This window comes from Coregonus clupeaformis, chromosome 30 (genome assembly GCF_020615455.1).
Source record: "Coregonus clupeaformis isolate EN_2021a chromosome 30, ASM2061545v1, whole genome shotgun sequence".
In the NCBI taxonomy this organism is placed as follows: domain Eukaryota; kingdom Metazoa; phylum Chordata; class Actinopteri; order Salmoniformes; family Salmonidae; genus Coregonus; species Coregonus clupeaformis.
This window is the reverse complement of record NC_059221.1, coordinates 49,214,499-49,229,040: the sequence shown is the minus strand read 5'-3', so window position 1 is coordinate 49,229,040 and position 14,542 is coordinate 49,214,499. Positions and strand designations below refer to the sequence as shown.

The following is a 14,542-nucleotide window of genomic DNA, read 5'->3' as shown; positions in this document are numbered from 1 at the left end:
GTTTCTGTGCATCTGTGGGTGTAGGTAGCCGGAGTGTGAAGTGTCTGTGTAAGTATGCAAGGCTGATCTGTGATGTAAGAGAAGACAGCGTTTCACTTGAATTTATAAATTGTAGTATTTTCCTCCCCGAAGAACTCACCAATTAGTCGTCTTTGTTGCAAGTGTAAAACATTTATTGAAGCCCAGTGTCAATACATTAGTAATACTGAACAGTGGTGAGTATACAGACCATTACATGGCAAACAGAGTAGGGTGGACAGATATGTTCTGTAATGAATGATACAGGCTTTGGCACAGCCTCTCAAGACTTGGTTTGACATCTGTTGACAGAATCAGAGAGGCTGTGTCCCATATAGTACACTACTTTGGACCAGGTCCCATAGTCCCTTTGCACATTTTATGCCCAGGCTTAAATACCCAAATAAAGGCTCAATGAAAACACAATAAGAAATGCCCACATTGAGGACTACTACTGTCTAGATAAAACAGAACTAAAACACAAAATAAGTAAACACAAAACAAGACACATTTAATCAGTCATAAATGACTTCATCAATACCTGTTATAACCCCATCTACCGTACTCATATCATGTGGATTATGTGTAAATTCTTCATCTATATATCCTGTCTGGACATTCTGTTTATAGTTGTCAGCATCTTTCACCAGGTCAAATTCATGGTTCATGTAAATGTACTTGGTGATTCGATTGTGATTCTTATCATAGCAGACTCCTACATACAGCCCTATGAAATATCAGGGCCAAGGAATTAATGCATTTCTTCTCTATGTCACTTCTGTTTCATGTTTCTGGGGAGTGTACGTACATTCAGGTGTGACTTGCTGCTGTGCGTGTGGTCTTTCCTTGAATCAATGAACGTTTTTTTGGGGGGGTCTGGCCCCCGACTGGGAACAGAGAGAAACAGGTGGAGCGAGAAAGACAATTATTCTGTCCACTGGACAAGCAGAGCATGCCGTGGTAGTTTTGAATGGAAGTCAATGGGTCTTAAAGTAACTGTCCAGTGAAAATCTCACTTTTAAAAGTTCATATTCCATTAACTCATAACCAAATAATGTCCTATACTCATATTTGTGGCCAAAGCATACATTTGAGAAACCCCCCACAAAACCCCCCACCTCAAACCTATATCTCAAATACACCACTTGCTATTGCCTCATAGAACATGATGTCATGTTGGCTCATTGGCTGAGCTCATTGCCAATCAGCGGTCTATTCGCATGAATATTTTTAATGACCAGTATACGCCCACACCATTCTGTTGCTGGGAGTACGGCAGCACCATTCCAACACAGAAAAGCTGCTTTTAAAAAAATTACAAATAAACGATTTCACTCATGTAGGTAATAATTGCACATTAATCACGTTAGATGCATTTATTTCACTCATCTTTCAGGGTAACAGGTCTATAGGCTGTCTGGAGGATTCTGTTGTAATAACATGATCTACATAATAATGTTATGGTATAACATTCCCCCATCTTGTCCTAATATACAGTATAATCGGAGTAGGGTGAAGTTGGCCTTAGATGCTGACCTTGGGTCAGTTTAGCATTGTCCCCACTAATGGTTGAGGATTGGGGGAGGGGAAGCTGATCCTAGCTCTGTACCTTGAGGAAACTTGACCCCGGAGCAGGGTTGGGGTCAATTTGAAGTAAAAAAAATAAAAAAATAAAAAATAAAAATAAAGAGATTCAATTTCAATAGATGCTATTATTTCATTTTGAATTTCAGTTTACTTTGTGAATTGACTGAACCCAAACCCTGCCCTGGAGCCTATATAATCACAGAATGGTCCTACCATCCTTTGGGGGGCGCCGTCTGGTCCTGGCAGGCATACGGTAGCGCAGCTCCTTCCAGAAGGGTGAGGAGAGGGGTTTGGAGTGGGAGCCCCTCCAGGTGACGGTGTGTCCTGACTGGGCCAGCAGCCGCAGGGCCTCAGGGAGGGAGTCCAGCTCCAGATCCACCTAAAAATAATACAGAATAATGTAGCGGATTTTGGGGGGTAGCCCCGACCGGGACTTGAACGGAGGAACACCGACTGCCAACCCAACAGCTCAGTTGTTACACCAAGAGATCCAAACCCCTTGACGAGATCACTAGGTGTTGTGTTAAGGTCACTACAATCACTCATTTAGCTTATAGTGCTTTTCATTACAAAATAGATTCTCGAAAAAACACTAAAAACGAACAAGCACAACCAATTGCAAAAGTGGAAAAATACAAAGTGTTTCTAGTCTGCTTTGGAAAGGAAATGGAGTTGAAGCAGTTTGAAAGGAAATGGAGTCTTCATGGTGCCGCTTGCTTGGTGGTGCCCCTTGCTTAGTGGTGTTGCAGACTCTGGGGCCTTTCAGAACAGGTGTATATATACTGAGATCATGTGACAGATCATGTGACACTTAGATTGCACACAGGTGACTTTATTGAACTAATTATGTGACTTCTGAAGGTAATTGGTTGCACCAGATCTTATTTAGGGGCTTCATAGCAAAGGGGGTGAATACATATGCACGCACCACTTTTCCGGTATTTCTTTTTTAGAATTTTGTGAAACAAGTTTTTATTAAATTTTTCACTTCACCAATTTGGACTATTTTGTGTATGTCCATTACATGAAATCCAAATAAAAATCCATTTAAATTACAGGTTGTAATGCAACAAAATAGGAAGAATACCAAGGGGGATGAATACTTTTGCACGGCACTGTAGGCATAACTCGTCCATAGGCATAACTACCTGGCTGTCTGGGGCTGACTCTGTTTGGATGAGGACTAGCCAGGTCTGCCGTTCCACCAGTGCAGCATGGAGCCCAGTGAGCAGACCATACTGGCTGTCCTGCCCTGGGTTCAGCCCCAGGCTGCTGGGCACCAGGATCAGTCTCCGGCTCTGCTCGATACACCCCAGCACCGCCTCAGCCACCGCTGGAAACACATAGCACATACTGTACTGATACAGGAACAGGAACAGGAACAGGAATAGGAATAGGAACGGGAACGGGAACGGTAACATGAACGGGTACAGGAACAGGTACAGGAACAGGTACAGGAACAGGAATAGGAACAGGAATGGGAACGGGAACGGTAACATGAACAGGTACAGGAACAGGAACAGGTATAGGAACAGGTACAGGTAAAGGAACGGATACGGGTACAGGAACAGGAACAGGAACAGGTAAAGGTACAGGAACAGGAACAGGAACAGGTACGGATATGGGTACAGGAACAGGAAATGGTACAGGAACAGAAACAGGAACAGGTACAGGAACAGGAACAGGAACAGGAACGGGTACGGGAATGGGAACGGGTACAGGAACAGGTACGGATATGGGTACAGGAACAGGAACAGACACAGGAAATTGTACAGGAACAGAAACAGAAACAGGAACAGGAACAGGTACAGGAACAGGAATGGGTACAGGAACAGATAAAGGAACAGGAACGGGTACGGGAATGGGAACAGGAACAGGAACAGGTACAGGAACAGAAACAGGAACAGGAACAGGAACGGGTACAGGAACAGGAACGGGTACAGGAACAGGAAATGGTACAGGAACAGGTACAGGTAATGGTACAGGAACAGGTACAGGTACGGGTACAGGAACAGGAACAGGTAAAGGTACAGGAACAGGAACAGGAACAGGTACGGATATGGGTACAGGAACAGGAAATGGTGCAGGAACAGGAACAGGAACAGGTACAGGTACAGGAACAGGAACAGGAAATGGTACAGGAACAGAAACAGGAACAGGAACATGAACAGGAAATGGTATAGGAACAGGAACAGGAACGGGTACAGATAAAGGAACAGAAACAGGAATAGGTACAAGAACAGTGCATACACACACACACACACACACACACCAGTATGAGGACCGATGTGAGGACAGTGGACTGACTCACCCTCCCCAGGGAGCACGTCACGGTCGTAGAGACACAGGCTGTAGCCATACTCCTCCTCCAGCACCTCCTCCACCTGACGCCTGTCCTCCTCACTGACGCCTGACTTTGAGTCACTCTTATAACACAACACATAGGCATCGTAACGCTTCCCATCTGAAACAAACCATTCAGACACATTATAACACAGGACTTAGACATTATAACACAGGACATAGACATACCACAGGACATAGACATTATAACACAGGACATAGACATTATAACACAGGACATAGGCATTATAACACAGGACATAGACATTATAACACAGGACATAGACATTATAACACAGGACATAGACATTATAACACAGGACATAGACATTATAACACAGGACATAGGCATTATAACACAGGGCATAGACATTATAACACAGGACATAGACATAATAACACAGGACATAGACATTATAACACAGGACATAGACATTATAACACAGGACATAGACATTATAACACAGGACATAGACATACAAAAGGACATAGACATTATAACACAGGACATAGACATTATAACACAGGACATAGACATAACACAGGACATAGGCATTATAACACAGGACATAGACATAACACAGGACATAGACATTATAACACAGGACATAGACATTATAACACAGGACATAGACATTATAACACAGGACATAGACATTATAAAAACATAGGCATTATAACAAGGACAAACATTATAACACAGGACATAGACATTATAACACAGGACATAGGCATTATAACACAGGACATAGACATTATAACACAGGACATAGACATTATAACACAGGACATAGACATTATAACACAGGGCATAGACATTATAACACAGGACATAGACATTATAACACAGGACATAGACATTATAACACAGGGCATAGACATTATAACACAGGACATAGACATTATAACACAGGACATAGACATACCACAGGACATAGACATTATAACACAGGACATAGACATTATAACACAGGACATAGACATTATAACACAGGACATAGACATTATAGCACAGGACATAGGCATTATAACACAGGACATAGACATTATAACACAGGACATAGGCATTATAACACAGGACATAGACATTATAACACAGGACATAGACATTATAACACAGGACATAGACATAATAACACAGGACATAGACATAACACTGGACATAGACATAATAACACAGGACATAGACATAATAACACAGGACATATACATTATAGCACAGCACATAGGCGTCATAACACATCCCATCTGAAATAACACAATTAATCCAAATCATGTGGTGAAACACGATCTACAACAAGACTGTTTCAATGTGACATTGGCATGTTTGGCATTATTCTCACCAGCAGTGTTGTGATGATGCCAACCCAGATCATCTCTGAGAAACAGAATGAGGTCCACCTTCAGCTTGACATAGACAACAGTCACCACCACCACCGTCACGGCAAAGACCCCTACTATACCCAGCACCAGGAAGTGAAACTGGGGTGGACCTAAAGGAGGCCATGAAATACACATGAACACACACACGGCCACGCACGCACACACGCACATACACACAAATAAACCTGATAATATCAAACAGCTGTTACTGTACAGCGGAAAGAGAAACTGGAGGAAAGAAATCTGAGATAATCATTAGAATTTCACACAGAAGTGATAATAAACTCTTCTTGATTAAATGTCATGGTAACCTAAGAGCAGAAGAGAGGGTTCTGTGAAATGGCCAGTAGAGTTTGATAAAGGCAGACTCTGTAATATTTGTAATGATTGGAAAGCAAAGACTGTGCCTTTTAATGGGACATAAAATAATAATCTACCTCATACTCATTATTCAGTAGATAAGTGTTGAAATGTCCCTTTAAGAGGATGCTTGACTTACTCCTCTGTTTGAAGGTGATAGAGACGTTGGAGGTCCCAGATGGATACTCCAATTTACAGGTGTATCTGTTCCTCAGCTGCTCCTCGGACACCTGCCTGATCACCAGCGATACCAGGTGATGGCCATTCTCTCTGGAGGAAACAGTCAAGTGTGTTGCGTTAACTGTGGAGAACCGCGTTTCTTTACTCGTTTTAGAGGGATGAGTAACTGGGCTGATAAACCAGGGAAATAGTCTTCAGAAGGAAAAAAAAGCTGATGTCATCATATCAACTGATCAATCAATCTCATGATAGTATACTTGTCTACTGTTCAGCGACTATGCCGTTTGCTGTAAATGCATATTTCACATCCTTTATCTGGGCTTGATTGGGCTTTCCTTGCACAACGGAACCAATAGAATAGTCACAAAAGTGCTCCAGGCAGGCTGAAGGAAGCGCTCAAAGTATTTGAAAGATTTTAAATAGTATTTGAACCCAGGTCGTTTCTGTAGTGACTGTACATGCTCACTGTGAAGTATTGTAAAACACTGGTAGGGCCTCCATGTTCTCCTCCACAAAAGATATGTTTTCCATCCAGTGGAAGGAGTCAAATTCAGAGGACAGGACAGCCCTGCAGACCACCACCACAGTGGATCCTGGAGAAAACACACACAACATTCACTAACACTTTACTTAGAGCAGGGATGGGCAACTCTGATGGGGGTGAAGGCCACAGGGATGGGAAACTCTGATGGGGGAGGCACAGGGAGGGAAACTCTGATGGGGGTGGAGGCCACAGGGATGGGAAACTCTGATGGGGGGTGAAGGCCACAGGGATGGGCAACTCTGATGGGGGTGAAGGCCGCAGGGATGGGAAACTCTGATGGGGGTGAAGGCCACAGGGATGGGCAACTCTGATGGGGGTGGAGGCCACAGGGATGGGAAACTCTGATAGGGGTGGAGGCTACAGGGATGGGAAACTCTGATGGGGGTGGAGGCCACAGGGATGGGCAACTCTGATGGGGGTGGAGGCCACAGGGATGGGCAACTCTGATGGGGGTGAAGGCTACAAATAATCTGAACTTATCTGAACTATGATTACTAAGTTTAGATAAGATAGTTGGCCGTTAGACTAACTTACCAATCTATAAAATGTTAGCTGACATGGCCTAATTGAGTGACTATCAGTGACTGGCATAACAAGATAAAAACTGTTGATGCACAACCACATTTTGAAATTGCTTTTTGTATATTCTACTGTTCTATCTCGCAACAGTAAGTTGAGACCCCGACTGAGTCCCCCAAAAGGTGTGTGTGAGGGGGGGGGGGGTTGATCCTTGTGCCTGGGCCACAAGTTGCCCATCCCTGACTTAGAGCATACAGTTACTTATAATGTATGTTACTTGTTGTAACAAGGCTTACAACGCCTTATGAATTAATCATAAAGCATTAGACCTGTACACCTTCAGTAAAGTGTTACTGAACATTCTAGAATGTAGATCAAACACAAAACATAATTCACATGGATATTGCATACACACACACGCAGGTACACATACACACACACACGCACGCGCACGCGCACACACACACGGACACACACTTGACTGAAAACGCTGATTTACACCCATACAGATAGGTAGAGGAACTCACCCATATGTACTTCAATAAACTCCCCATCCTGAGGGCTAATGATCTTTGGCTTTAAATGGGAACTTCCTGTACAAACAATAATATCACTGCAGTTAAAACAGAAATATCACTGTAGTTAAAACAGAAATATCCCTGTAGTTAAAACAGAAATATCCCTGTAGTTAAAACAGAAATATCACTAGTTAAAACAGAAATATCACTAGTTAAAACAGAAATATCCCTGTAGTTAAAACAGAAATATCCCTGTAGTTAAAACAGAAATATCCCTAGTTAAAACAGAAATATCCCTGTAGTTAAAACAGAAATATCCCTGTAGTTAAAACAGAAATATCCCTGTAGTTAAAACAGAAATATCACTGTAGTTAAAACAGAAATATCACTGTAGTTAAAACAGAAATATCCCTGTAGTTAAAACAGAAATATCACTGTAGTTAAAACAGAAATATCACTGCAGTTAAAACAGAAATATCACTGCAGTTAAAACAGAAATATCCCTGTAGTTAAAACAGAAATAGCACTGTACCGGTAGTTAAAACAGAAATATCACTGCAGTTAAAACAGAAATATCACTGCAGTTAAAACAGAAATATCCCTGTAGTTAAAACAGAAATAGCACTGCAGTTAAAACAGAAATATCCCTGTAGTTAAAACAGAAATATCACTGTAGTTAAAACAGAAATATCACTGTAGTTAAAACACAAACATGAATGTAGTTAAAAGGGAACAATACATTCACTTTCTATCAATTGTTTTGAACAAAATAAACCATAACTATGGGCAAAAGTTACAGATCCTTGTTCTTGCATTGACTTTAGCTTTCCCCTAGAATCCAGATTCAGATCAACCAAACATTGAATAAATCTTAATTGACAAATACATTTCAAGGTATCTTTGCAAAAGGTCAGAAAGTCCAAAACCATACAGCAGGGTTGGAGTCAATTCCATTTAAATTCCAGTCGATTTAGGAATTGCACTGAAATTCACATTCAAATTCTCTTCAATGCTTTACAATGAGTAACATTTTTGAATTGGAATTGAAATTTGGTTTACTTTCTGAATTGACTGGAATTGAAATGAATTGACCCCAACCCTGATATACAGTACTGTACAGTAGCTTCTTACCTTGTTTAATTGTCCGCTCCATGGTTTTGGACAAGGTAAACACCTGTCCATCATGGAGGTTTGAGTTGTATGTATAGTATGAAGTGCAGGTATAGTAACCACTGTCACTCTCAGTAGCACTTTCCAGGTATCCATCGCCAAAGTCAGAGGGTAACTCTGTGTCACAGTTCTACAATACATTAATCAATACACAGGTAATAAACAGGTAATAAACAGGTAATAACAGGCAATAAACAGGCAATAAACAGGTATTACACATGTAATAAACAGGTAATAACAGGCATTAAACATGTAATAAACAGGTAATAAACAGGCAATAAACAGGTAATAAACAGGTAATAAACAGGTCATAAACAGGCAATAAACATGTAATAAACAGGTAATAACAGGCAATAAACAGGTAATACACATGTAATAAACAGGTAATAACAGGCATTAAACATGTAATAAACAGGTAATAAACAGGTAATACACAGGTAATAAACAGGTAATACACATGTGGTCCTCTGTAGCTCAGCTGGTAGAGCACGGCGCTTGTAACGCCAGGGTAGTGGGTTCGATCCCCGGGACCACCCATACACAAAAATGTATGAACGCATGACTGTAAGTCGCTTTGGATAAAAGCGTCTGCTAAATGGCATATTATTATTATATTATGTAATAAACAGGTAATAAACATGTAATAAACAGGTAATAACAGGCAATAAACAGGCAATAAACAGGTAATAAACAGGTAATACACATGTAATAAACAGGTAATAACAGGCAATAAACAGGTAATAAACAGGTAATAACAGGCAATAAACAGGTAATAACAGGCAATAAACAGGTAATAAACAGGTAATAAACAGGTAATACACATGTAATAAACAGGTAATAACAGGCAACAAACAGGCAATAAACAGGTATTACACATGTAATAAACAGGTAATACACAGGTAATAAACAGGTAATAAACAGGTAATAAACAGGCAATAAACAGGCAATAAACAGGTAATACACATGTAATACACAGGGAGTTTGTCCTAGCCACCGTGCTTCTACATCTGCATTGCTTGCTGGTTGGGGTTTTAGGCTGGGTTTCTGTATAAGCACTTTGTGACTTTATAAATAAATGTGATTAATACACATGTTATAAATAGGTAATAAACAGGTACTAAACAGGTAATAAACAGGTACTAAACAGGTAATAAACAGGTACTAAACAGGTAATAAACGGGCAATAAACTGGTAATAAACTGGTAATAAACAGGTAATTCAAAGCCTGTCTATTGACGCTAGTCGCAAAACTGAGAGTTGTTTTTGCTGCACCATCCATGACTGGTGAACTAAAACATTGATGCTGGCCCCTACGCTAGCTAGGACAGCCACCCAGGCTAGGGGAAAACATGATATAACAGGGAAATACCCTGTGGCTTTTTGCCTCGTGGAATAAATCACCTTCAACAGACTATTCAATAATACTTTGCCAACGGCTAGGGGGAAAACACACCTCCTCAAGCAGATGTAATGACATACAGTGGGAAAAAAAGTATTTAGTCAGCCACCAATTGTGCAAGTTCTCCCACTTAAAAAGATGAGAGAGGCCTGTAATTTTCATCATAGGTACACGTCAACTATGACAGACAAAATGAGAAAAAAAAATCCAGAAAATCACATTGTAGGATTTTTAATGAATTGATTTGCAAATTATGGTGGAAAATAAGTATTTGGTCAATAACAAAAGTTTCTCAATACTTTGTTATATACCCTTTGTTGGCAATGACACAGGTCAAACGTTTTCTGTAAGTCTTCACAAGGTTTTCACACACTGTTGCTGGTATTTTGGCCAATTCCTCCATGCAGATCTCCTCTAGAGCAGTGATGTTTTGGGGCTGTCGCTGGGCAACACGGACTTTCAACTCCCTCCAAAGATTTTCTATGGGGTTGAGATCTGGAGACTGGCTAGGCTATATGTGATTTTCTGGATTTTTTTTCTCTCAATTTGTCTGTCATAGTTGACGTGTACCTATGATGAAAATTACAGGCCTCTCTCATCTTTTTAAGTGGGAGAACTTGCACAATTGGTGGCTGACTAAATACTTATTTTCCCCACTGTATGTCTTTCGTTTTAACCAAAGGCAAGTAAGTAGAACTAGTGGAAACTCACCATCACTGAATATTTACTACTACTTTGCCAACTGGTGGAGGAGGGGGACAAAGAAAAGAAGAAGCCATACCTTGTACCACGTATATTTCAGTTTGGTGAAGTTTTGTGGGATGCTGTGGTCCGACGTGCATGTATACTTTTCGCAGGACTCTCCCAGATAGCAAGTTGATAGATACACATCCATGTCTGTGTAGCACTGACCAGAGAACACTGTGATGTTAAACCACGCTGTCCTCAGGGGCTGGCCACTGGCATTGCTGCAACGGTCCAGAGAAAGATATGACAATCAATCAATCAATCAAGCAATTGATCATTAAATCAACCAATCAATCAAACCATCAACCATTAATTCAATCAATCAATCAATCAACAGAATAAAATAAAATAAAATACATCAGACGGAAGGAGAAGACAATTGAAGAACAAAAGTATGATTGATAAAACGGACAATAAAAGGCCATCTATATTTGTAAGTGACAGACATACAGCAGTGAGCAGGAGTAGGACCCCTGTTCGTTGGGGGAGACCCTCAAGATGACGAGAGTGTCTTCAGACCTCCACACCACAGGCTCCTGCAGCTCCCCAGGCCCAGAGTGGTTGCGCCATGCCAGGGTCAGGTTCCCCTCCCTGTGCCCTGCCCTGGTGGTCCGCAGCGGGCACTGCAGCACTGCCATTTCTCCCTCCCGGACATAAACAGGACGTTGGACACACAACTTACATGGAGATGGAGGAGCGTCACATGACGAACAGCCTCCTCTGACCAGCTCTGTGGAAGAACATCCAAGATAGACCATCTCAGTGGAGGACTGAGGGCACCCTATTCCCTATATAGGGCACTAATTTTGACCAGGGTCCATGGCAGCCTATTCCCTACATAGTGCACTACTTTTGACCAGGGTCCATGACACCCTATTCCCTATATAGGGCACTACTTTTGACCAGGGTCCATGGCAGCCTATTCCCTACATAGTGCACTACTGTTGACCAGGGCTCCCCATTGGGCACTATGTAGGGAACAGGGTGCCATGGTCCCTGGTCAAAAGTAGTGCACTATATAGGGTAGCCTAAATGTACTGTACAAATATTTTATGCGGTACAAATCAACATTTCACAACAACCTTCAAATTGTTAGAGGGTGCTCTATAGTACAACAATTAATGGTGAAAGGTTTGTTATAAAAATTGTCCTTTGGTTGGCTATCACCAGTTTCTAGGGCAGGATTCTCATCAAATGTTACTTATAAAACATGTGTAACCTGCTAATTCTAACATACCTAAGGATGTGGAGAGGAGGAGGATCATAAACAGTGGGTTCATCTTCACCATCTTCTTAATTCACACACAGACAAACACACAAACACACACAGTGAGAGAAAGTCAGTGGGGAAAAAGCCCCCTGAATGGCAGGTAATATATATATATATATATATATTAAGAATGTATATTGCGGAGAAACTTAAGAGAACTTTTCATAAAAGTATTTACAAAAATATAAACAGGTACTACCAGATCAGCATAACAGTATTATGTTATAGAAGGTCTTATGACTATATATAGAATAAGACTAGCCTACAATACAACAATTAATAACTTACTCAGCTGTGAGTGTGGAGGTAAATTCCAAGATTCCGAGAGTACTGTGTATTTTCGCAGACCATTAACAGAAACTCAAGTCACGCTTTCTGTTCTAGGCTACTTCCCTTTTCACTTTAGAATATCAATTTCGTTCTCGGTATGAATTGGAATATCTATATTAATGTTATATTATATTTCACATGGCTCCTCCTATAATCTATAGTCAAATAGACCGAGTGAATAAACCTATTGACTCAGTTTAGTGGTCTATTTGCATGCTACACGCATACTAACTGTAAGATATCAAAGTGAAACTTTCTGATTCTAGTGAAATTGCAGGTTCTATATCGTGGAGCTCCGCCCCCATAGGGGAGCTCTGCTCCTAGTGGTTTACCCTCTGCCCTAAGGCAGAACAGCCTGAAGCAAATTTATGCACACACCTGCAGCCAATGGGAGCACAGGTGCCCCTATAAAAGGGGACACATCCCCTCACTCAGCCTCTCTTTTATCTTCAGCGACTGGACGACTAGACTGAAGAAGCCAAGAAGAGAAGAAGACTCAGGAAGAAACCGCCGTCGATGATCCAGCCATCGACGTCTTCTAAAAATGAGCACACCTGTCACGGTTTACTAAGCCAGAACCCAGAAGCAGACCAGGACAAGGTAAGTTGAAACAAAGGTGAGTGTTTATTTAATAGATCCACGAGTGAGGCTGAATAATCCAGGGAACAGAGCGGGTGGCGTGGATGGGTTGTTGAGGGTGCAGTGGTAGGTCCAGTAATGGCTCGGCAGCCGCCGACCATCAGGCAGAGGTTGGGTGAAGGTTCCGGGTGAGTGACTGCAGATAGAACAAAACGGAGGTAAGTATACAGCAAGTCAAAAAGGTGCAAAACAACAAAACTAACGCTAGAAGTTCCAAGGCTGATACACGGACAAACATACTGTTCATGGCTAACGATCCGGCAGGGAATGGATGTCAGGTCAGAGCTATGAAGGTGATGATCAGGGCCAGGTGTGCAGATTGCTGATGGAATGCAGGTGTGGAAATCAGGAGAGCTCCCGCCTAGCAACGTAGCCCGGCAACCAGGCAGGGAGCGTTCCAGAACCCTCGGGAAACTGGAGATCCCGAGCAGAAAAACTAATACACAGACAGGAACTGACTCAGACTGCCGGGAATCGTTACAGTACCCCCTCCGACGAACGCCACCGGGCGGACTCCCGGAGCGCCAGGATGGAGGCGGTAGAAGTCACGAATGAGGTCAGCATCTAGGATCTGTCGCCGCGGAATCCAACTCCTCTCTTCAGGACCATACCCCTCCCAGTCCACGAGATACTGGAAACCCCGGCCCCGCCGTCTGGAATCCATGATGCGTCGCACCGTGTAGGCAGGACCACCTGCGATCATCCGAGGAGGAGGAGGAGGAGGCGGAGGAGGCAACAGAGGGCTGAGGGAAAACAGGCTTGAGGCAGGAGACATGAAAGGTGGGATGGACTCTGAGCGTCCTCGGTAGTTTGAGTCGAACTGCCACCGGATTGATCACCTTCTCCACCACAAACGGACCAATGAACTTCGGTAACAACTTCCTAGACTCAGTCCGTAAAGGAAGATCCCGTGTGGCCAACCAGACCCTATCTCCGATGGTATAGGTGGGAGCGGGGATCCGGCGGCGATTCGCCTGGAGCTGATACCGGTCCGAAACTCTAAGGAGTGCCTTTCTGGCCCGATGCCAGGTCCGGTGGCACACGAATATGGGCCTGAACAGAGGGCACTGAGAGCTCCTTCTCCTGAGAAGGGAACAAGGGAGGTTGGTAGCCATACAGGCACTGGAAGGGAGACATCCCAGTGGCAGATGTAGGGAGAGTATTGTGGGCATACTCAACCCAAGGCAACTGAGAGACCCAGGAGGTGGGGTTGGAGGAGACAAGGCAGCGTAGCGTGGATTCCATCTTCTGGTTGGCTCTCTCCGCCTGACCATTAGATTGGGGTGAAAACCAGATGTGAGACTGACTGTAGCTCCAATGGCCAAACAGAAGGACTTCCAGACAGCAGAGGTAAACTGAGGGCCACGGTCGGAAACGATATCACTGGGCAAACCGTGGACCCTGAAAACCTCCCTAACCAGGATCTCGGACGTCTCCGAGGCAGAGGGAAGCTTGGCAATTGGCACAAAGTGGGCGAACTTGCTGAATCTGTCCACGATAGTCAGAGCGACCGTGTTCCCCTCAGAAGAGGGCAA

General features: G+C 42.7%; 1 protein-coding gene across 4 annotated transcripts; it reads right to left on the bottom strand.

Moving 5' to 3' along the window:
• Positions 1 to 151: 151 nt before the first annotated feature.
• Positions 152 to 12,653, bottom strand: LOC121546344 (interleukin-18 receptor 1). Of its 4 annotated transcripts, none has more exons than XM_045209624.1 (13): positions 12,327 to 12,653; positions 12,006 to 12,060; positions 11,219 to 11,498; positions 10,803 to 10,989; positions 8,584 to 8,752; positions 7,462 to 7,527; positions 6,338 to 6,464; positions 5,831 to 5,961; positions 5,292 to 5,441; positions 3,917 to 4,069; positions 2,754 to 2,938; positions 1,819 to 1,984; positions 152 to 1,637 (listed from the first exon to the last, which is right to left on the bottom strand). In XM_045209624.1, the coding sequence occupies exons 2-13, from the start codon at positions 12,055 to 12,057 to the stop codon at positions 1,561 to 1,563; spliced, it is 1,743 nt and encodes a 580-aa protein (XP_045065559.1). In that variant the 5' UTR covers positions 12,058 to 12,060; positions 12,327 to 12,653; the 3' UTR covers positions 152 to 1,560. The 4 variants fall into 4 exon arrangements, with proteins under 4 accessions (XP_045065559.1, XP_045065558.1, XP_045065561.1 ...); XM_045209623.1 differs by having other exon boundaries at positions 12,006 to 12,057; XM_045209626.1 differs by having other exon boundaries at positions 11,451 to 11,498; positions 12,006 to 12,057.
• Between the last annotated feature and the right edge of the window lie 1,889 nt (positions 12,654 to 14,542).